The sequence below is a fragment of the Vespa mandarinia genome, chromosome 1 (genome assembly GCF_050613455.1).
Source record: "Vespa mandarinia isolate Hongniang chromosome 1, ASM5061345v1, whole genome shotgun sequence".
NCBI lineage: Eukaryota > Metazoa > Arthropoda > Insecta > Hymenoptera > Vespidae > Vespa > Vespa mandarinia.
In genome coordinates this window covers 1,055,369-1,080,000 of record NC_140810.1, presented here as the reverse complement: position 1 = coordinate 1,080,000, position 24,632 = coordinate 1,055,369, and the positions used below count along the sequence as shown (strand labels likewise).

Here is a 24,632-nt window from a genome sequence, read left to right as displayed (position 1 = left end):
ATTCCGTGATCGCGGAATACCGCTGATTCATGGAAACGGGTTGTCCGAGCTATATAAGAGGAAGAGTAATGGCTATCGAAAGAGGAGGGTTTTCAGTACTGATCCCTGCTCGAAATTAACTCGTCAAAGATGACGCGCCACCTCTGTTTCATTCCTCGCCTTGTAATTTGTTGGGCGATCGGTGGGTGGGGGGAGGGATACAGGACTAATGGGTTATTTCAGGTAATTAGCCGAAGGCTCATTCCTCTTTTAAGGATGCAAAAAAAAAAAAAAAGAAATTCTCTTATATTTTCTTCGACTCTTCCTTCCTAGGCACGTGTAAACTTATTATTCTAAATAGCACTTTTTTTCTCATGAGCTACGATACGAAGAGAGAGAGAGAGTGAGAGAGAGCGAGATAGAGAGAGCGACGAAAAGATGATTTCGTACCTCAACACTTCAAAGCTCGCTTATCCTCGTGCCTCGAGACACTCGCATTGCGGGACACGATATTCCGCGTGCGAAATTCTCTTAACGACCCGCGTCGATTAATCACCTCGTAAGACTGTTCGCTCGCGCGCTCGTGTCCTCGACGCTCACCAGAGATTATTATTCTTCCTTTTTACCTCGATTTTAATTCGTAGGGTTATATCGGTATGGCACTCGGCACTAATTAATCGCCGTGCTCGTTAATGAGGTACGGGTGTTCGTGAGAAAGCGATATAAAATTGTTCGTTGTTAAGAGAAACGATCGCAATCACATATCTGTTCTCTACATATATTACATATACGTAAATATGATATTACACATACGTATATATGTATCTATCTAGGTACATAAGTAAAAAAAGAAAAAAAAAAAAAAAAAAAAAAAAAGAAAAAAAAAAGAAAAGAAAAAGAAAAAGTGGAGATCCTCTTCTCGAACTCTTTAGAATTCGATTATTATCGATCTTCTGCCGATCGAGTTTGCTACAGGCTCGAAACTTGCCGTTCCATTCTCGCGGCAGGATTAATCTCGGCGATTGATCGAGAAACGTCCGATTATCGAGACAACTCCGAGACCGTCGGAGTTAATCGGTATCTACGAATAACGATAATGGTTGACGCCTAGGAAAGGGAAAGAGAAAGAAAAAACAAAAAAAAAAAAAAAAACAAAAAAAAAAAACAAAAAAACAAAAATAAAAACAAAATAGAGAAAAGAACATATTTCCTTCGTTAGTTTTTATCGTTACTCGATATTGCTGAATCCGTTTGGTTTTTGGTCGTATAATTAAGCGTTTAAGTACGATCGCACGGTCTACGCCGTGTAACCACGGATTTGCTACAATTATCGGGGCTGCTGCTGCTGCTGCTGCTGCTGCTGCTGCTGCTGCTGCTGCTGCTGCTGCCTTAACGACTCTCGCGAAAGGAGTTCGAGTTGAATTCGTTGAGCGTGCGTTTCCAAGAGATGCGAGTGAAAGAGAGAAAGAGAGAGATGAGAGCACGTGCGAGTGAGTAAGAGAGAGAGAGAGAGAGAGAGAGAGAAAGGTGAAGAAGAGAGAAGAAGATAGTCAAAGGTAGATCGTCGAAGAAATCGGGTTTGTCGAGTCACGACGTATAACGAACTTCAGCTGTGTCTTCGTCGAGCTTGTGAAGCTTCCTTTATCGACACGCTCGAATCGTGGTTAGCCGTTTCACTGTGACACGTAGAAGAAGGAGGATCGTTAGGTTCAGGATGGTGGTTTATTTCAGGCCCCAGGACGATATCCTGGTAATATTTCTGATACGAGCCTTCTTCCCTTATTTAGCCACGGTGAAATTTTTCTTAAAGAAACAACACCACTTCGACTATTACTTAGTAATACGTATCGATTTTTTGTTTTGCTTTTGTTTTTTTTTTTTCTTTTTTTCTTTCTTTCTTTTCGTTTTTCTACTTGGAATCGATATGACTTTATCGTCAACATCATTGGTAATTAGATGGATAGGATAAGATAGCAATCGTGATTGTGTCGTCATCGTTTAATCGTAAAATGGAAAAGACGAGAGAGAGAGAGAGAGAGAGAGAGAACTCGTAAGGAATGCAAAAAAAAAAAGAAAAAACAGAAAAAAAGAGCATAGAAGTTCTAGAAGTAGCCGCTTCGTCGTTAATTACTGATTTTCCTCGGTCCGCGTCAGTTTTTAATTGACGCCAGAAATTGAAGCAGAGTGCCGAGGTTCTAGCCAGGCAAGCTTTCCAGCGAAGTCATCCTACCTTCTTCCCGCCTTCTCCTTCATCCAAATCATTCCGGTCCATCCTCTTTGATTAGAACCGGATTAAGACATAGGATAGGGATCTCGTAAAGGATCTCCTCTTATAAATCCTTGATAGATCGAAATCCTTTTTCGCAATATGCTTCGATCGATCATGTATCAATCACTGATCCGTTTTCAAACTGATACGCTCTCTTTTTCTTTCTAACCATTTAGTATGATTAAAATGAGTATTTTCGCCGAAAGAAAAAGAGAGGGGAAAAAGAAAAAACAAAAGGAGAAAGAAAAGAAAAGGAAGGAAGGAAGGAAGGAAGAAAAAAGAAAAAAAGAAGAAAATTGTCCAATCGAGAATAGATTTTTTTCGGATTCATTCGAGTCAATTTCGTCCACCTTCAAGGTCGTATCATCGACGCCGTTTATTTTCTCCGTCGCTTAAATAACCGTGCACGTTTTCTATAGACATGCCAACGTGTCCCGCCTGTCAGTTTCCAGTTAGTCGATATGCTGCCAATGACACGAATCTTTGTCTCTCTCTCTCTCTCTCTCTCTCTCTCTCGCTCGTTCTCTTTCTCTTTCTCTTCTCCCACCACCCGTCGAACCTTTTCCCCCCATCGTTTCCATCTCCTGTAGCCACCGGCTTCGCACGGCCTCGCGTCGCCTCACGCGACTGTAAAAGCGTTCTCCGGGATTTTAGCTACCTCTACTCTTTCTCTCCTCTTTCTATCTTCCTAGTTATCTCTATCTTTCTCTCTCTCTCTCTCTCTCTCTCTCTCTCTTTCTCTCTATCTTTCGCTCGCGCGAGTCAGCGAAACGGACTCTTTCTCTCTTTATCGTCGAGAACTGCCGTGTCTCCATCAGTGAAACTCACCACCACCGTCACTATCTCCTCTCTCTCTCTCTCTCTCTCTCTCTCTTTCTCTTTTTCTCGCAATTCCCTCTATACTAGTCCCTCTTTTCTCTCTCTTTCTCTCTTTCGCTTTATCGAGTCGGACCTGTCAGCACCAGAGCTTCTCACCCTCGTAAAAATAATTACGTTGAGAGAGAGAAAGAGAGAGAGAAATAGGTGGAGGTGGAGGAGGTGGGGGTGGGGGTGGAGGCAGGGGCAGTTCTTCGACCCTACATCTGGCACCCGTTCGTCGACTATTGTGCCAATCGGACGGTCGCTTTGATAAGCCTCCGTCGGAGGAACGAGAGCCAATAAAAATTCATTTGTCGGATCTCCGTCCTTTCCTCGATCATTTCTTTTTTTTTTCTTCCTCTTTTTTTTTTTTTCTTTTCATTGTTGTTGTTGTTGTTGCTTTCTTTCTTTCTTTCTTTCTTTCTTTCTTTCTTTCTTTCTTTTACTTTTCCATCGCGCTTCCTCTATTCTTGCGAATGATCGTATTGTCAAAGTAATACGAAATTTCTTATTTCCAATGCGATATGTTTCTCAATTATGCATAGAAGAATAATTCTCTAGATTATTTCCTTTCGAAGATATTTCGAATACGAAGTGTCACTTATAATACGACATTATTATTGTACATATGTTATTACTTACGGTAATTTACGAAGTAATAAGCAAAAGGTAAAATAAGAAGAAAAAGAAAGAAGAAAAAGAAAAAGAAAAAGAAAAATCTTTAATGATCTTACAGGAAGCTAATATAATCCAGCGTATGCTGAACGAGTTGAACGAACCGTTCAATATCGTTATCATGATTGTATAATTCAACGGGGGATATCAAAGATATATAGTGAATATGAGCTACAGAGAGAAAAGTTATCTAGGTACTTAACTATATCGTGGAAAAAAAAAGAATTTGATTGAAATGAAATAAAATAAAATAAAATTATAAGAAAAAAAAAGAAAAAAAAAAAAAAAAAGAAAAGAAAAGAAAAAAAAAGCAGAAAAAGAAAAAAATAAATAAAAAAAGAAAGAAAAAAAGAAAAGAAGCAGAGAGATATAACGAAGAGTAGTAAGATCGTGGATCGTGGAGAAAGGGAAAGCGTCTCGTATGTATCCATCCCATAAATTGTTTAATATGCACGACGCGTAAGAACAATGTTAATAGAAGCAATGTTCAAGGTGTTCTCCTCTCGAGAGATGTGGGTAGAGCCACTTGTGGGAAGCTCTCAGTTCCCCGAGATAATTACTCCGTTTTATTATTAATTACGAGCTTATGGATCGTACATGTCGTTGTACGCGTCGCTATAGGATGAAGAGGAAAAGAAGAGATGTTGTCCCATCGGGATGCGAGGAGCTATTTGGAATATAATGGCGGATACGAAGTCGTTCCAGGTTGACGCGTCGGAAGAAGTCTCGATCGGCATCGATTCCGCGGGATTAAGAGCGGAGCCAACGCGCGTGCACTTCATCCTTTTCTTCCCTCTTCTTCTTCTTTTTCTTCTTCTTCTTCGTCTTTTTTCCCCTTTTTATTTTCTTTTTTTATCTCTCTCTCTCTCTCTCTCTCTCTCTCTCTCTCTCTCTCCCTCTCTCTCTCTCTCTCTCTCACTTCGATTCCCGGTGGATCGGTAGCAGCCATTAGACCGGATAAATGAATATTACCATTTCGACGGTGGCATTTTCTGACGACCGATTTATCGATCGAACGATCGACTGCTATTTGTGTGGAAGACAAAAGTCGAACTACCTTCTTCTTCTTCTTCTTCTTCCCTCCCTCCCAATTTTTTTTTGCTTTTCTTTCCGTTTCTCCCTTTTTTCCTTTCCCTACCAAACCCCTTCCTCTTCTATCTTCCTCGATCATCCTATTTTTCTACCCTCTCGTACGCGTTTGAAAGTTCTTCGTTAATTACCTATCGGTGAAATTGATTTCCCTGAAAGGTTTTATCCAGCATCGATAGATAAGTTTACAAATATATATATATATATATATATATATATATATATAAATATATATATATTATCTTATTAACATTATTATTTTATGTATGTGTAGGAATATATATATGTGTGTATATATATATATATATATATATATATATATATATATATATATTCTTGAAAAAGTAAAGTTATGAGATCAAGCTTAAGATAATCATTATTATAAGTTTTCGATGATATTTTTTTTGATTTTAGAACCGGCATACTGTGCGCTGATACACCACGCGAAGCTGCCCCAGCCCAGAACCAGTTATAAACATATGATTAAGCTCGTTTTAATAAGTTTTTATGTAGATCTTTACGCGTAAGGATGTACCTATAATAAAAAAGTAAGTGTTGAATAAACGAGATGCGTTAAGAAGATAGGAATAGGCGTCGATAATACTCGACGTCAGAATTTCACTTTCCTTGACCATTTTCTATATCCTTTTAATTCGTTTGTCCTGTTTAAGCTCTCTCAGAAATCGAAGAAATTTTCTATTCCATAAGTAAGTAAATGATTATTTACGACTGACGAACTTTTGAGAGATTATTTTCTTATTCTAAGAACGCAATTAACTTTTTTCTCGTTCTCTTTCTTTCCCCCCCCTTCTCTCTCTCTCTCTTTTCTTTCAAATTTGATTAAATCATACGAGACACGTAAATAAATAAATGCAAATAAAGCCGGAAACATATTGGAATTTGCATGTACCATTCTAGTATCAATACAATACGAATATGTAACCATTGTAATTCGTCTAACCATGATAATTTATTTCAGATGTATCACGTGTATGAATAATACACGCGAACATGAACGATAAAATCGTTATAGTCGTTATTTCAGATAAATTTACCGTGGAATTTTAAAGTTAACGCGATTGAGAGAACTTTGAATAAGTGAGTAGAATAAGGTCGATCGTATGAGAAAAAAGAAAGATGGCGATCGAGTAGGGTCCTTCGTTTCTTCCACGTTCCCATGGAGAGATCGTCCCTTGCGGAAGAGAGAGAGAGAGAGAGAGAGAGAGAGAGAGAGAGAGAGAGAGTGAGAGAGAAAGATTCGTCGATTTCCACGAGGGTCCAGAAACGAGCGAACCCTTTTCGAAATCTTAAAGCCATGGATAAAGACAGAGATAGAGAGAGAGAGAGAGAGAGAGAGAGAGAGAGAGAAAGAGAAAGAAAGAGAGCCCTCTTTTCCCTCTGTGGTGCTCTCTCCTCCCTCTGGATCTCAGCAGATCGTAAGGACGAAGAGCTCTCTCGCTCGAGCGCCGATTGGCGCTCCTACTAGACTATCGACCAACCCGCCACGAAGCTGCGACCAACCCTTTGTTTTAGCCACCACCCTTCTCTTCGGTAAAAGCATTTAACTAAAGAGTAAGTTCGACGAACCAAAGACGATCGAACAACTCTCCCTTTCGATTTATTTCGTTTACGGAGAAATGAAAAAATCTAAGACTTTATCTTGTAAATAAAGTTTTTCTTCTCTTGTGGATAATCATATAAGAAAAATAAAACAGAAAAGAAAAATAAGATATATATATATATATATATATATATATATATATATATATCTATCTAATAAATATATATATATATATATATCTAATAAAAATAAGATATATATATATATATATATATATATATATATATATCTAAATAAATGATATGTTATTGGAAAGCTTCAGAGCAGAATAAACTAGCGAAGAAATATTCGTGAGTATCGATTGAAATATAATATTTAAAATATGATATTTAAAATACAAATAAAAGAAAGATATTTTCGTATAGGTACCACACACATACACACACACACACACACACTTTTTTCTCTCTCTTTCGTTCTCTTTTTTTTCTCTCTTTCTCTCTTCAACGTTGCTTCCCAATTACGAAGGCGTCGATGTGAGCTAACGTGTACCGCACATCTCTCCTCCGCTACTGACCACCATTCGCTCGGAGTCCCCATTTTTTTAATTAATAGAGCGTGCTACAACAAGCCGGTGGGGATATCTACCTACCTATACCAGCTCTACAGTTCTCTCTCTCTCTCTCTCTCTCTCTCTCTCTCTCTTTCGCAAGAGTACGCGCGCGCAATCGTAAAGGCCGCTGCGTCGTCGGTTGTGTGCCGACCAAGGGGCGGATTCGTGCCGAAGGAAGAGAGAAAGAAGAAGCGTGGAGAAAGAGGAGCGAGGTTCCGCAGGAAGAAGCGGCTGGCTTGGGAGGGTTTTAATGAGGATGAGCGAGATAAACCCACCCTCGTTTCTCCTCCTCCTCCTACTCCTCCCACTCCTCCTTCTCCTCTTCCTCCTCTTCACTATCTCCTACCTACCTCCTCGTCGACCGGCCGTATTCTGCTCTTCCATTTCTTCCTTCTTCTACTCCTCCCTTTGCCCTGTCTTTCTTTTCTTTCTCACTCTCTCCCTTTTCTCTCTTTCTCTCTCTCTCTCTCTCTCTCTCTCTCTCTCTCTCTCTCTCTATCTATCTATCTATCTATCTATCTATCTCTCTCTCTTTCTCTTACACTGTGCCTTATCCAGAAGGTAAAACTCGCGCGCGAGATACCGAAATACAAAAGAGAAAGTAATTTCTTTTCTCGACGATTTTTACCTCCTCCTCCTCCTCCTTCTCCGTTTTTTTCCCTCTCTCTCTCTTTCTCTCGTCGTTGTAAATTTCTCTTCTTCGAGCTAGACGGAAGAGGGTAAAACACGATGAGAGGGAGTCTTACCTTTTCTTTCTTTCTTTCTTTCTTTCTTTCTTTCTTTCTTTCTTTCTTTTTTGTTTCTTTCTTTCTTTCTTCCTGTTTTTTTTTCTTTTTTTCTTTTTTTCTTTTTTTCTTTTTTTTTTTTTATCGAGAATCGGTAGACAAGGAGGATGCCACAGCGCAGAGTGGATTCACAATATTTCTTTATGCGTAAGTGGCTTTTAATGGAGCTTGCAAGCTTATTAGAAAGTAGGATATATAATCGATTTCTATTTATTCTTTCTTTCATTTTAAAATATACGTCGTTATATCAAAATTATCAGATAATAATTAAGTAAATTAATATTACGAGAGTATAATTGAAATGAATGATTTGAATGATATTTTAATTTGGTTGTAAATAAAATGAAAAGAGGATTGGTTGGAAAAATTCTCTCTCTCTCTCTCTCTCTCTCTCTCTCTCTCTCTCTGTCGTGAGCTCACGTATCAATCAACACAGTATCATCAGCCCTAACCCCACTTCGAGGCAACTCCTTTCTTCGTATATGGATCGATGATGCAGCACGTGCTATACGACCTCGTAACACACTGCATTCACCTGCACATGCCATACGTCGACGGTACATCTCGTTCGCTTAGCATAATTAGCGATCTGACGATTAACAGGCGTGCGCCGACGCCGCCACTGCCGCTGCTTAATGGCTTAATTAATTCGCCGATTACAATGCCGCTGTACACCGGATCGTTCTGCCACTTTGCAGCTCGTAACTTTATATCGTCCTATCACATCGCCTCAGAGTGTAGATTCTCTTTGCACGCACGCAACTTCGTCGATGTTTCATACTTATCTACTTTTACCTTTTTTTTACTTATCTAAGATTAATATATAATTAATACAACTAGTAAAATCATTTAAAATATTTTCTTCGATATTGATACTTTTATATGATAACATATTTAACCTTCATAGAAAATAATCTCGATGTATATTTTATAATTGAACGAGAACTTCCTTTTTTCCTTTTTCTTTTTTTTTTCCTTTCTTCTTTTTTACAAAGAGATTAGACAGATAGAATTATTTTCTTAAGGTAAAATAATTTTCAAACTCATTTCATTTATCTAACCGGTCATACGCCAGATTGTGTATCAATAAGAATTTCGAAATATAGCCCGAAGGGATTGTACGGTCACGAATATATATATATATATATATATATATATATATCGTTCGATCTCATTAAAATTTCTTGTAAAACGATCAACCATGTATATATATATATATATATATATATATATATATATATATATATATATATACCTTTTTTTCATTCTCCAAACCCTTGTTTCGGGTCTCGTTACACGGTTACAATCTATTCGTGACTTAATTAACATCGATATTACTTGTACCATGCTTTGGTTTACCGACAAAGCATGTTGGCCTCAACTGACGATATTCGATAGCTCTCACAAACTTATCGGAGCAATGTATGCGCATGTTTCTAAACACACGTTATCCCTTTACTATTACATGCACTTCAAGAATATCTATATCGTAAACAAAATTGTCGATCGTAAATGAAAAGAAAAAATTGTTTAGGGACGAGAAAAAAAATGGGAGTATGCTGAAAAGGAAGGAAGAAGAGGTGAGGGAGGATTGAGGAGGAGTAGGTGACGAGGAGGTTGAACTGGAGAGATGGGGATGAGGAGGGGAGAGGTGGGCAAGGGAAACGAACGTCGCCAGTACGGCGGGCCCGTCAATCAGATTTCTCTCTCCCTTGCCAAATTACTGTCAAATGCAATTAGAATTGACGTGGAGGCCGCCGGGGCTAAATCAAAATCGCGAGACGACCCTCCGCTAACGATTTCAACCCTGCGGCGTGCCCGACTATATTCTCGATCGTAATTTTCTCCGGACGCTAATTAATACATCTCGCTCGTACGTCAATTCGACGGTTTTGCAATAGATATTTGCTTACTATAATATCCCAATAAAAATTTTTCTTCGTTCAATTTCGAGAACTTTTCCAATTCTCGTGAAAATTTATTATAATAAAATATGAATTACGACGTTCGTTGAAGGGGGAGGACATAAGAGGAAATAAAATGAATATGTGAAAATGAAATGAGAATATTTGATAATATCTTTTGATCGATTAGAATTAGAGATAATCGAAATTATGTATTGTATGGAATAATTCGAATAATTAAAATTTATAGAAAATATTGAAAGAATTAGTAATTTACAAATTTATACGAACAAGGCTACAATTTTTAATGAAAGAATTACTTTTATCAGATAATAAGAGTAAAGTAAAAAAAAGAAAAAAAGAAAAAAAAAAAAAAGAAAAAGAAAAAGAAAAAGGAAAAAGAAAGAAAAGTGATATGAGTGAAGAAGATGTCTCGTATAGGAAGATGAATTTAAAAAAAAAGCTATTCGTAAGGGATGAATTCTTCGTTCTCGTGCCAAAACGTTTCTCTTTCTCTTTCTCTTTTTCTTTCTCTCTCTCTCTCTCTCTCTCTCTCTCTCTCTCTCTCCGTCTGTCTTTATTTCTTTTTTTCTCTCTGTTTCTTCAGTCGAGGTGAGAATTCTAGAAGCGACGATGTGTATTAAAGAGACCCCTTTTTCGCAATAAACAATCGTGCGCCAGAGACAGAGGCAGTTAGAAGCGGCATTAGGGTGAATTATTTTGGCCACACGGCATAAGAAGTCTCATGAATCAGGAGAATTACGAGTTCCTTGCCTCGATGTCGCGAAATCTTGTCTTCCCGGTTTTCTCTCCCCTTCCCTTTCTTCCCCCTTACTTAGCGGGACGTTATCTCATTCCAAATTATACCCTTACTCTTTCTCCGAAGATACTTACTCATTCACGATTTCTTCAAGCATCCATTACGAGATTCCTTGGGTTAAAAATTAATCTCTCATTATTCTTTGTCGTCATTATATCGATAATCGACATTGAAATAATTTTACTCTTTGATTGACAATCATATTTATCAATTTTCGTTAATAAAAATTCATTAACAGATGAAACGTCACGATCTATATTTATATATAAATCCGTCGATGATGAAAATTTAATGGGACAATTTTTCCCCCCACTAATCCTCCACTTCTCTTTTTTTTTTTTTTTCTTTTCACCATACGAGTAGAGTTAATCTCGTTTCTCGGCAATTGCATCGACTACTACGATCTACTACGTATCATCATCGTCAAAGGCCGACGCCGACGAATGGGATCGCAACGATTTCATAGTAGAGAGAGAGTCTCTCTCTCTCTCTCTCTCTCTCTCTCTCTTTCTCTCAGAAAAGAGATAGAATCGTGCGCGCGAGCGCGTTCACATTTGCTAGAGCCTCTTCGAATTACCCGGGGTCGATTCTCTTTTTCATTACGGTAAGAGCCGATTGCATTTTTTACGTTTCCCTGCGACGACGCATGGTTGAGTTGACCAATCTGAAGAACAGAACGGGAAGAGAGGGAGGGACCATCTAATCACGTGTTCCTGGCAATCGTCGTTCTGCCTCGAGGACCATACCACTCCTCTCGTCCTTCGACGCAATCCTCTTCCATCGACAGGAGGTCCTTTTATTCGAGAACCGTAGGAAGGGCTCTCTTCCTCTTTTTATCTATCTTTCTCTTTCTCTTTCTCTCTTCCCTTCCTCGGCTCTTTTCTCTGGCTTTTCTCTTTCTATTTCGTGACGTAGACCGCCCTTTCACCGTTCTAGGACGTCTCTTCTATCGGGCTTAGCCTGGGCAGCGTAATTAAGCCCCGATTGAAAATTAATCATCGCGTATCGATTTCGTACGTCGATGCGAATCGCGAAAAAAAGAAAAAAAAAAGAAAGAAAAAACAAGAAAGATACGCGAGGAATTATGAAGGAAAAAAGGAATGAAGGAGGATGGATAAAAGCGCCGCCGGTATGGTGGTTATTTTATCCATGGTAATGTTGGCAGAAGCTGCTACGTTGAATCGAAGGGGTCCCTTTGATGTTTCAAGTTCTAACGCAATCGATCGTTTCTCTTTCTCTCTCTCTCTCTCTCTCCCCCTCTTTCTCTTTTTCTCTCTCTCCCTTTCTCTCTTTCTCTCTTTCCATGGAATATTCAAGCTTCTTATGGCAATTATGTTTCGTGTAAGGATTATTTTCTTTCTTGTTTCGGGTAATTATTATCGTAAGTCGATCTTTGGAATAAAAAAATTTAATAAAAATTTAAGGGCAAAGGAAAAGTTAGACTGACAAAGGACATTGCCGATAATTTTTATCTTATATCGTTTCTATTTAGTGGGATGAAAGTATGAGAGAATTAAACGGGAACCCCGAAGTAACGACAGTATTTTTCACGAAGAAAAACGTTTTATCGTGGAAATAAAAACGACATAAAGACGACGATAGTACAGTAGGATCCACTGATCCTTATTTCGTTTCTAAATGAAGTCGAGGCTTTACGAGGAGAAAGAATTAAAGTCTCGTTTTCGTCGGCAGTCTTTCTCCGTAGAACGATTTTCTTGGCTCAGACAGGAAAGCCAGTCAGCCAGCCAGCCAGCCAACCAGACATCTAGCAAGCAAGCAAGTAAGCAAGCAAGCAAGCAAACCAGCCAGCCAGTCAGTCAGCCAGCCAACCAACCAACCAACCAACCAACCAACCAACCAGCCAGCCAGCCAGCCAGCCATGTCCTTCCATCCTCATCCTCACGAAATCCCAATAATCCACGATGAGACACAGATTGAGTCCCAGGACGGGTAGAAAAAAGCAAGTAGTAAGAGTATCGCAAGTAGAAAGAAGAGCCACGGGATAGAAAGAGATAGAGAGAGAGAGAGAGAGAGAGAGAGAGAAAGAGAAAACGAAGAGGCGGCAAGACCATAGGGAGAAGAAAATTGAAATCCTTCCGGGACGGAGGATGATAAAATTGCGGATGGGCAGGTGTTACCGTAATCCGGATCGAGAAGAACGATGGACCATCCAAGAACGAAACGTCCTGTCTCTGCACCCACTATATATCCTATGTGTATATATATACTACGTACATACGTATTCTACTTACGTTCGAACACATTTTCGTCTCTCTCTCTCTCTCTCTCTCTCTTATTTTTCGAGTTTCAGGAATCGTCGTGGATTAAAGAACGTTTCTACTTCTTATCGCGTGAAAGGAAGAAAAAAATAAAAAGGCAAAATATCGTCCGATCTTCTCCATCATCTTATTCTATATATTTACGTAATTACGTACTACGTACATAATTACGTATATGTATACAGGTATATATATATATATATATTATTTTACGTAAAAATATTATCGAAGAGATTGATTTTTTTCCGCTTTACCGATCGTCGAGGTCCAATTTAAATCGACTTCGTTATCGTACCTGCCGTAATGATTTCATTAAAGCAAATCGAAACTTGTAATCAATGTAACTAATATTATTATAAATTATATCTCGAGGTGACTGAAATCAATGGGGTATTAACTTAAGAACACGATTTGCATAATTTTTATTTCGCTCATTAGACGCGAACATTTGTAGTTATACGGCATTCCAATCTAAAGTTATCATTTACCAGTTCATTTATATACGCCACTGGTATATCTCGATTCATTCAAGTTGTGATTCTCAGGAAGGATTGGGAAGGGAAGGAAAAATGTAAGAAGAAAAAAAGAAAAAGGAAGAAACGATAAAAAAAAAAAAAATAAAAAGAAAAAGAAAAAAATAAAAAAAAAATATAAAAAAATGAAAATGGAGGGGGAGAGGGGTAATAAAAAAAAAAAAAAAAAAGAAAAGGAAAAGGAAGGGAAGACGATACGGACTTGGACCGCTAACGGGCCACGATTATTTTAATCCAGCTGCGAAAGAGGAGAAAACGGCGGGAGCAGGACTCGTAATTTGTTTCGAGATCGTATCTTCAAAGTGGCTCTTCGTCCTCGTCGATGGAAGAGGGAATGAGATGACTCGAGAGTGAGTTGGAGAAAAAGAAAAAGAGAGAGAGAGAGAGAGAGAGGGAGAAAGAGAGAAAGAGTCGCGGAAACACCGCTCGACAGAAAGGACGAAAAAGGGAAGAGGAGGAGGAAGAGGAGGAGGAGACCTAGGACCATCTCAATCTGTCCACTCCTCGTAATCACCGACGAAAGGACGAGCCAGGATTGGTGATTCCCCTTGTCTTCGCGTCTATCTCGATTTCCTTTTTTCCCCCCTTTTTCCCTATCCCTTTTTCCCTTCCTTTCTCTCTCTCTCTCTCTCTTTCTCTTTTTACTCTTCTATCTCCACCGCTCCAACATAAGATAGTCCTATCTTCTTTTGTTTCCCTTTAATTTCTTTTTTGTTTTTTCTTCTTTTCCTCTCTCCCTTTTTTTTCGCTAAGTCTTTTCCCTTTTTACCTTTCTTAAGAAGTATCACGTTGTACTTGACGATAGCGCACTGACTTTCGACTCATCGAAAGAAATACCTCGCGAGTAGAAAAGGATTCGTTAATGTAAACGATTAAGCCGATTGAGTGAGGGATTCATTGGTAACTGAATGAGAAAGGTAGAAAACGGATACCCGGAGAGAGAGAGAGAGAGAAAGAGAGAGAGACATTGATTCCGATCAAGTAAAAACGAAAAGCTTAGGATCTTCTTGAGTCTCTCTCTCTCTTTCTCTCTCTTTCTTTCTTTTTCTCTCCTTCATCGGAATGGTAGAGATTCTGTGTTCCCAATAGAAAGAAGAAAGAGTGGGAGGGAGTGAGGGAAGTTGGTAGAAAGAAAGATCTCCGGATCAGAATCACGATCGTTCCTGTATCGTATATCGCGACGTATCGCATCGAAGGATCGGTGTAAGCCGGTAGCAGTCGGTTTTCACGGCATGGTCTTGGAAACGAAGAGGAAGAGGTAGAGAGAGTGAAAGAGAGAGAGAGAGAGAGAGAGAGAGAGAGAGAGAGCAACGGCAACTGCAACTGCAACAGCAACAGCAACGGCACACTCGATGCGCACAATTAATATCGAGCCGTATCGTCCGATCTCTCATTATTACCCGGTGGCTTGGCAAGCGTGTGGGTGTAGTCACTCCCGTAGACGAACACGCACGAGTAGTACGTACGAATACGCGCGGATACCGGCTACCGTACACCCCGGGACACCAGAGTCGGCCATGTATCACCTTAACGAGCCGGGCATCGCGTGCCGATCTGTATTAAGGATTTATAATCCCCCGGACCCCGGAGAACTCCTAATGTCTGACCGACCAGCAGAGATATTTGCTTCTCTCCGATCCTTCGGTTCTACCTCGGTGTCCATTCTGTCTCTCTTTCTTTCTCTTTCTCTCTCTCTCTCTCTCTCTCTCTCTCTTTTCTCTCTCCTCCTTCCCTTACATCTTTTTCTCTCTTTCGTGGAAGAGAAAAGAACAGAACAGGTGGGCACACCCACGATGAATTTTTGACAGTCGACGATCCGGCAAGCAACGTTCGAAAGGTTCAAAGGACGTGTACTTAACAATCATCCCGATAAATTGAGAATTATTCGAAACATGAAAAAAGACGAAACATTCGAAAACCCTCACATTCGTATCACAATCCTAAGAAGATATAAAGTCAAATTCTATATAATGTTTAAGAGAGAGAGAAAAAAAAAGTCGATGAAGATAGGAGAGATAGTGTACTATTTATGTATGTGGAACGTAAGAACCAGATTATCATGGAGAATCTGGGGGTAAAAGAAAAAAAGAAAAAAAAAAAAAGAAAAAAAAGGAAAAAAAAAGAAAGAGAAAAAAAAAGGAGTGAAAAGACAGACGAGTTAGGTATTCGTCGTAGGGTCGCATTCCAGGTTAAACACATATTAATTAGACGACGTAAAGGCAGGAAGACATAACTCCTGTTACGAAGGATGGGTCCAAAGCTGTCGGCTCGCGCGAGATCGTGCCGCGCTTTCCGAGTGTCGTGTTACGTCTCTCGGAGTCGATGGGCCCGATTCGAGTCCTCCTTTCGAGAGAAGAAGGGCCCGTTTCCACTTCCCTTCGTCCTTTTCTCTCTCTCTCTCTCTCTCTCTCTCTCTCTCTCTCTTTCTCTCTTGACAACGCGCGCGCGGGAGCAAGCTTCTGAGAGGAAGGAGCCGCGGGTGGCCCTTGCCTCTCTCTCTCTCTCTCTCTCTCCTTCTCTCTCTCTCTTACTTTCTCGCAAGCAACAACGTACGTGGGCTCGGAAGAAGATACCGAGCACGACGCTACCGTCGCATTAATAACACTGGTAGCCGCTCATATGTTAAACGTCCACCGACGGTGGCCGTTTCTACCAGGGAAAGAGAGAGAGAGAGAGAGAGAGTACCTACCACTTTCCTCGCTAAGGACAGAGGGCCTACCTACAGCAATGTACTTCTTCCTGATGACGCGCTACCGCTAACCACCATTGCGAATATCCCTCACTTTGTCCCTTTCTTAAAGAAATTTTTTTTCTTCTCACGAAATGAGACCATATGAGTAAACTCTTTTTTATCTTTAAAGATAAAGTCATAGAATACGTTTAATAATCATTTTCCCTTATTATATAATTATTTATTCGTTCGTGCCTAAATATCATTGTTCATTAATAATTTCCCAATTTCTAAATTTATAATATATTTCTCTTCGTTCATTGTTATTCGTAAATTAATCGGATATTTTGTTTGTTCTTTTCTTTGTTACAGGTATCAATGCCCGGAGGAAACATACAGGATGCCCGTGGACTATTATAGTGCCAGATCGACTTCGTCTAGGAGATACTTCGTTAACGATTAAGATAATTTCGACGAGTATTAGAAAGATGGAAGTGGTGTGGGTGGTGTGGGTGCGTGCGTGTGTGTGCGTGTGCGTGTGCGTGCATTTGACGAAACAAACGATATGATTAACGTATATACGATGTATAACGTAACTCGGGTGATTCGGTTTAATAGATTATATATTAAACGATGTAAATATCGGTGTGCAATAAGTCGATACTTCCTCGTTTATGATAGGCGAGAAAGTCCTTGTTATTATCACCGTTACGGTTAGCATTACGAACCATTATCGTTACGGAGCATCGCTTATCATTATCGTATCTGCCGTGAAGAGGAGGAACTCGTTGAATTATTCATGCGGCGTTTATGACGGAATCTTTTTTCTTTTTTTTCTTCTTTTTTTCTTTTTGTTAGATTAAAAGTGTGAAAGAGAGAGAGAGAGAGAGAGAATGAAACAGAGAGTGTATGAGAGAATAAGAGAGAGAGAGAGAGAGAGAGAAGTACGTAGAGTGAATGAGAGGGTCGCGCGAGTCTCGGGTAACCGTTCGCGCGCTTCGTTATAAATCATCGCATGACGTATGTACATACGTTAAGGAGCCAACTCAGATTTTCTTTCCATCCTTTTTTTCCTTTATTTTTCTTTTCTTTTTATTTTTTTCTTCCTCGAGCTCCTTCACTCGCGAAAGAAGAATCCTTTGCATATCGAAGAGCGATGCGACCATTCCGAGAAGACCGAAAAAGACACATATAGACATGCATACATATATATATATATATACATATATATATATATATATATATATATATGTATGCATGTATGTATGTATGTATGCGTTCACAACCACCCATTATGAAAACACAGAAACACACATTATAGCGTCTTCGTGTTAACATGTATATTTCTTCTGTAAATAAATTATTCGTGATAATCGCTGCGAGTGATGCGACACATATTTTAATTATTACGTTTGATTATTACCAAACCGAGTTATAATATCCTCGGCCTAGCGATCGACACGACTGTCTTACAATTGATATAGATTTATTATTATTAAGTAAAATATTAATGTAGTAAGATTAGTAGTACATGCTCGTTGATTTATCGTGAAACGTTTCGTTGTAAGCCGATCTCTCGAGATAAATGGTAGGTGATAAGGGAGTATCGATTTTACACGAAGGAGGAGATCGATTTAAATGAACGAGCTACGCGATAAGGTGTGTTACATAAAAGATTCCCGTGAGTGAGAGGAGAACCCGAGGAATCGATCTTGTAACAGCATGGATATAAACGAAAATAGTCGGCGAACGTAACGATCAACATCAAGAAACATGTTTATTCGATCTATAATATGAGTTAAAGAAAGGATTCAACTAGGAGCGAACGAACATAAGTAAATTTTTACCTTTCATGCGAAATAACACGTTCACGTGTCTCGTTCAACAATTCGCACGTATGATCGCAATAAAGGCCGTGCAAAGATAACAATAGACGAGCTTTTGTTGTTACTACGAATATTTCCCTACATTTGTATCATAATCGAGAATTAATTCTTTCATTATGAAACTTTCAAAAGCATCGGATTCGTTCTGATAATAAACATGTAAAACGTAAACATGTAAAACGATAATCCTAACGTTGATAAGAAAGGTTATGAAATTAAAAAAAAAAAACAAAAAAAAGAAAAAAAAAAACAAGAAAAAAACAAAAAAAAACAAGAAAAAAAACAAAAAAAAAACCAGAAAAAAAAAACAAAAAAAAAACAATGAATTTATTATTTATAATTACAAACAAGAATACCACAAGATCTGTCTATAATATACAATTTGAAGATTTTCCTTGTAAAATCAAGAGATCATCGTTAATCGGCGTATCATTTTCTCACCAGCCGTTTCCCTTCTCCCCTTTATCTTTTAGATCTAGTCTATCGAGCTAGTAAATTGCTACACGCGTGTCGTGCATGCGATACACCGTGCAAGGGTTATACGACGAAGATACGCGAAAGACGATGGATTGGACTCTCGTCACACGCTTGACACGAGCCAATAATTACGTAAATAACGAACACGGGTATTATATATCAAAATTTGATGGAACATCGAAGTCAAACAAGATTATTCGTACAAGCGATTACATATTTTCATTTTACGCTACATTTGTTTCTCCTTTCAATATTTCAATATTTTAAGAAAACAAAATTATGAAGCCACGTTTTAATAATGAAATTATTATACGATAAGGTAATGATTATTTGAAGGCGGCTGAAAGTGCTTTTCAAAATCGAATGACTTTCGATCCGTGATAGGTCCTCGTTAAAAAGGAATTGGTTCTTAAAAAAAAAAAAAAAAAAAAAGAAAAAAAAAAAAAAAAAAAGAAAAAAAAATAAAAAAAAGAAAGAGACTAACAACAACACTTGGCCGAGAAGTAAGTGAGAGAAGGTGAGTCAACACAACAGTTTAGATCCCCGAAACGCTCTGGAGCATGGAGGTGCCGATAATTGCTTAATTGACGTGGGCTCGTCGATAACCATCGGTAAGTGTATTAACTCGCTCAGGTTTACGTCGGCTATCCGAGTAAAGAAAGAGAGAAGTTTATATGAAAAGAGAATGAGAGAATGAGAGAAACGAGAAAAAGAGAAGTAGACGGACGGAGCGAGCCTCTCTGCTCGAATCGAGATACTCCAAAAGGTATTCGTGTATATGTGTGTGTATGTATATAATATACGTGAATGCGTCAGCCAAGGTGTCTTCTTTTCTCTCGGCGAACAAGGCCTCGTTGTAGAGAGGCGTTGGAACTCTGGCAAAGAGAGTCACGATCTCTCTCTCTCTCTCTCTCTCTCTCTCTCTCTCTCTCTCTCTCTCTCCCTCCCTCTTCCCCCTCCTCTCTCTCTTTCTCTCTCTCTTTCTGTCGTTCTCGCGATTTCGCTCTTAACCGATACAGCAGAAGATATTAGAGATGCGAGATAGCTTTATTAAAGGTGAGGCGATGCCAGCGAGAGACATCACCGAGTGCCGGTCGCTTTGATCACACGCATTATGGTGACTGTCCCCTCTCTCTCTCTCTCTCTCTCTCTCTCTCTCTCTCTTTCTCTCTTTCTCTCTTTCTCTTTTCCTCTTTACACCCTTCCGTTCCGAAAACTCAATCTCGTCGGACGAGACACCTTCCTGGCTTCGTTTTCAGTCCCCCATCGAGGATCTTTCCGATGATTGATGCTTTAGAATTCGTAATTAAATTAAATATTAAATTGAAATTTTTTTGTTTATCAAAAGTCGTACAATTTTTTCTTCTTCCTCTTCTTTCTCTCATTTTAAAAGATAACTCGTGTAAAATTGATCTATGATCGATAACGTTTTATTGGCCTAGTTCAATTATTTTTTCTTTTTTTTTTTTTTCTTTTACTGAGATAGATTTCAATTTTATTTTGACGAAAATGGAAAAAGGAATAAATAAATAAATAAGTAAATAAATAAAATATCAAAGCCTTTTTGTGATTATCACGACGACGAATATTGGCCCACCTTATATAACAAAGCGAGACGATCGAATAGCGTCGATGACGCGAGGACAATAGGGGCCCGCGTGGACATAAATAGCAAGATCGGTTCCTCGGGCACGCCTCCGATTAAATTAGGAACGCTTCGCGTGGCAAAAAGCGATCGGAACGTTCTCGAGTGGGTGTCGGCGGCCGTGCGGAAGTTCAACACCAGGCTGACGAAGGTGTTGCGCCTCGATTGCGGCCGCGAGAAGTGATCCTTCGAGTCGGCCTCCATTACTACCACCTTTACCTCTTCCTCTTTCTATCATCTCGATTAAGAGTGATTAGTAGACTAAGTTAAAAGACTAACGACCAATATTCTATACATATTTTACGAATCTCGATACGATATCTAGGTGTATGTAGGTCTGTTCGTTTCTTTTTCCTTTTTTTCTATTTAATAAATATCTTATCAAGTCTGAAAATAATAAATATTCCCGATGTTTGAAAACATTTGATATAAATAAAGTTAATGAACAAAAAAGTTGGAAATAAAAAAAAAAAAAAAAAAAAAGAAAAAGAAAAAAAGATAAATATAACTATTCGTTTGTATTAAATCTAATCTCTCTTCGCTTAAATAACACGAAAATGTCGATGAAAATAACAGGTGAGTGAGTGAAGGATCGAAAAAGGAACGATAATATAGACGATATTGTCAAGGGGAATCGAAAGCAAAGCGACTTTGTTACGGGTCAGAAACAGCCGTTCGATCCATACTCGAGGATCGTTTTTACGTGTCGATCACGGACAAAAGGATCATGATCCTCTCGCGTTAGAGATCGGGAACGTCGGCTTGCGAAAGCTGGCGACTTACACTACTCCTTCGCGCGTTTTCGATTCGTTCGTGGAACGATCGATGAGAGAGGGTTGTGTTGGAGATAGAGTGAGAGAGATAAAGAAAAAGAAAAAGAAGAAAGATATCGGACCATGTCTCTTCCTCTTTTCTCCTACGCGTCTTCGTTCGACTCACCATCGCCGAGTCATCGTGTAATGACGGTGCCGGCTGTCAGACCACGAGCGCACGATTCGAAGGCACGAAACGATCGCAACGGCGGCGGCGGCGGCGGCGGCGGCGGCGGCGGCGGCGGCGACGGCGGCGGCGGCGGCACCGCCTGAACGCTCGATATCTCGAACGTCATCTTTACAACTGGTGAACGTAAAGGTGAACGCAGCTTCTCGGAATCCTTGAGAGATCGATAGCGACGAAACGATATCGTTATCGTTAAATTCCTATAACGATTCAAAACACGATTAAATTAAAGGGATACGATAACGACGTTTGATTAAATCGAAATTGGAAATGAACGATTTTCTCACCTTAACTAACTCACGTGGATATCTTTATCTCTTTTTCTCTTTGAAATGTTTTAGGACATTCGATCGATATCGACGAAAGCACACGAGGCACGATAATATTTTCTAAAGGATACTTCGTTTTTTTTTATTATCTTTGATGTTTACCCACTGTGTTCGATATACGAAGAAAGAAAAAGAAGAAAGAAAAGAAAAAAAAAGAAAAAAGAAGAAAAAACAAAATCAGAAAGAAAGAAAGAAAAAAAGAATTACCTAATCTGAAAATTGAATGTTTCCAGAAGTAAGATAACGTTCGCGTTTTTGTGGAAACCTGTAATTTGCGAATTTAAAGTCTTTCTCTCTCTCTCTCTCTCTCTCTCTCTCTCTCTGTCTCTTTCTCTCTCGCTTCTTTTTTTTCATTTCCTTCTTTCTTTCTTTCTTCTTTCTTTCTTCTTTCTCTCTTCTTTCTCTAATTTTTTAAGATACGATCTACGAATATCGTTCGTACGATTTATATAATGGATATATACAAACGTATTAAAGTAGATCATTGACGATTATCGATAAAGATTTACAAGTGTTAATTACTATTCGATCGGGAGATTTTTCGTGAGGTGCCATCGTTCAGCGTGAAAAATATTAGATCACGGAGGAAGGTAAACCATAAGATCGGAATAGACTCAAAGACCATTACGACTGTTAGGAAACCAGCAATTTCCGAATTAGAACCAGTCACGGAACTCGAGATATACAGGTATCGGCCGCACAGGTGTGGCTTCTCGACAGTTTCGAATAATACAGGTGCGTGCAATCGAAAACAAATATTTGAAATTCTCTTTAATATTTATCATTGATTTTTTTTTTTCCATTTCATGATCAGAGATAATATCTACGTCACAATCAATGAAAACGTATCGCGAGAATATATTTTTCTTTTGAGATACTCGAAAATGAAACTTTTTAAGGATCATTTATATGATCGTTGGATCATAGATTTCATTTCAATTCTGTCGTTTATGAAATGCGCTGTAGAACTAGCGGAGATGCATAGTCACGGGCTACCTGGCTAGAACGAACAGTTGGAAGTTAACTCGGGCAGATCACGAGGTGCGAAGCCCCGACGGGTAGGCTGATCAAAACATCTTATTAGAAGGAACACTTATGTAAAAAAGGTGAGAAAATGTCCGAAGGGCTCTCAAATTGCATATCGGTTCTACGATCTTACGTCGTTACCTTCTTTCTTTCATATATCTATTTTACGAAACACGTTTTTCAAGATTGACATCGGCAAGGGAATTTCGTTTAATATTTAAACCAACGATCCGTTCGTTCTCTATCTCAATGCTTTTATCCAATTAATTTGCGAAAGAAAATCAAAAGGAAGTAACGAGAACGAAAGGAAAATAGCTGACGGCGGCGTCGTCTCGCTCGAAAAGTTTTACACGTACCTGGTTACTAAAATTATAACGCGAACTGGCAGAACTTGAACGATAAGGGAAATTAATTACCAGCTTGAACGGAAGTTGCGAGTAACGTGAATCATGTTAGAACGTTCGTCGATCGTGCGGTGAAAGTCGAGTTCGATCACTTTAAAAGGAATATCGTATTCGATCGAGTCGACAGGCGATTATTCCGTGAAGGAATCAACGAACCTAAAAAGAAAATGGCGTCGATGCTAAGAGAAAGATTTCACCCTCTTCCACCGCTCGTGGAAGAACGAACGTGGAAGGGCGAATGGAAGAAGGAAAAAAAAGGAAGGAGAGAGAGAGAGAGAGAGAGAGAGGAAGTCTACGTTACGAGTCAGCTCCCATTTTCCCTTCGTCCGCGGTGTGCTACTAATTAATTACTGTGATTAATCAGAAAAGTTGGTAATTAGAAAGTTTCTTGGGGAAATTAAAATGGCGGGGAGTGACGGAGCGAGTCGACGGCTTCGTTTCGGACTACGCCGAGCACCACATTCACTCATCCTCTGAATCCTCGTTGGAGGCTGTGTCTACCCTACGGGCCAAAGAGAGAAAGATAGATATAAAGAGAGAGAGAGAGAGAGAGAGAGAGAGAAATAGAGACAGAAAGAGAAGGAGGGTAGCCAAGAGAGCAGCATGCCAACGTCGGCTCGCAAGAGTTTCCGATAAATTCATTAATTAAGGTAGATCGCCTCACAGCCGCACATCTACTGACTCTACTGTTAACAGAGAAAGAGAGAGAGAGAGAGAGAGCGAGAGAAAAAGGGAGAAAGAAAAAGAGAAAGAGAGAAAACGAGCTTGTGTAAAATCAGGCCGGCAAAAGGGAGCAATCTCCTTTTTTTCTTCTTCTTCTTCTTCTTCTTCTTCTTCTTCTTCTTCTTCTTCGTCTCCTTCTCCTTCTTCGCAAGTTCTTCCATTCTTTTTTCTTAACTTTTAGTCGCGACCAAACGTCGGAAAACAACGAAAAGAAGTTCTTTGCTCTTTTCGAACGAAATTTCGTTTTGGCGAATCAAGAGTAAAAGAGAAACCGTTGTAACCATCTCTCTCTTTCTCTTTCTCTCTTAGTTCGATACCTACTCTTTGTTTGCCTATTTGTTTACTCACGTGTGAAAGGATGTCGTGGTTAAATAGAAGCACTTTCGTGACACGCGAATGTCTACAGTGCAATCGTTACTTTTGCACCGGCTGAGAATTCGGTGGTGAACGGACGGTCACGCGATTTTCAGCCCTCGGCAATGCGATTCGAATTATTTAGGGAGTCGCAAAACTCGCTTTTGAGCTTCCAGGTAGTAGTATTGTATATTTTATACTGGCTACCGCTATATATTTATATATATATATATATATGTACATAGATACATATGTACATACACATACGTATATATATATTTTTCTCGATATTCCTTAAGAATTTATCTTCTTGAATTGTCCAGTCAAAGGAGATCAAGTTTAATCGTTTAATTGCGCAATAAACTATACTTCTTTCTCTTTTTAATAACATCAACAATTTTATTAAATATATACTAAATATTAAAACAGTATTATTAAAGTTCCATAATATAGTTCCATAGTATTTTTGAAATTAAATTCTATTTAAAATTTAGCAATTTATCAATTATTAATTTCTTATCGCATGTTTTACTCTTATAAATAAATATTAAATCTAAATAAATTATTATATGTATATATATATATGTGTGTGTATATATATATATGTATATATATATATATGTACGCGAATAATGCTAAAGATCGTTATGACTTTCGCATGTTAAATTTCTCGATGAAATTCGTCGTATGAAATGAAGCAGCCTGTTTTTCGAACGATACGGAGACAGAAGCTCTTTCTAATTGGCGGCAGGC

The 24,632-nt window shown here is 38.9% G+C and overlaps 1 protein-coding gene across 4 annotated transcripts in view; it reads left to right on the top strand.

Annotated features, from left to right (window-relative positions):
• The window catches only part of SoxN (SRY-box transcription factor soxNeuro), a 105,399-nt gene extending 88,167 nt beyond the window's left edge, over positions 1 to 17,232 (top strand). For 2 of the 4 annotated variants that reach the window (XR_004839476.2, XM_035876338.2), the window contains one exon: positions 16,409 to 17,232. Coding sequence is in view for 2 of the 4 variants with exons in the window: in XM_035876338.2 (XP_035732231.1) it covers positions 16,409 to 16,499 (91 nt within the window). In the remaining 2 variants the exon portion in view is untranslated. Of the gene's footprint in view, positions 1 to 5,284; positions 5,433 to 16,408 lie in introns of those variants that run through there. The other 2 variants (XR_004839475.2, XM_035876343.2) reach the window with 2 other exon arrangements.
• The last annotated feature ends 7,400 nt before the right edge of the window (positions 17,233 to 24,632 follow it).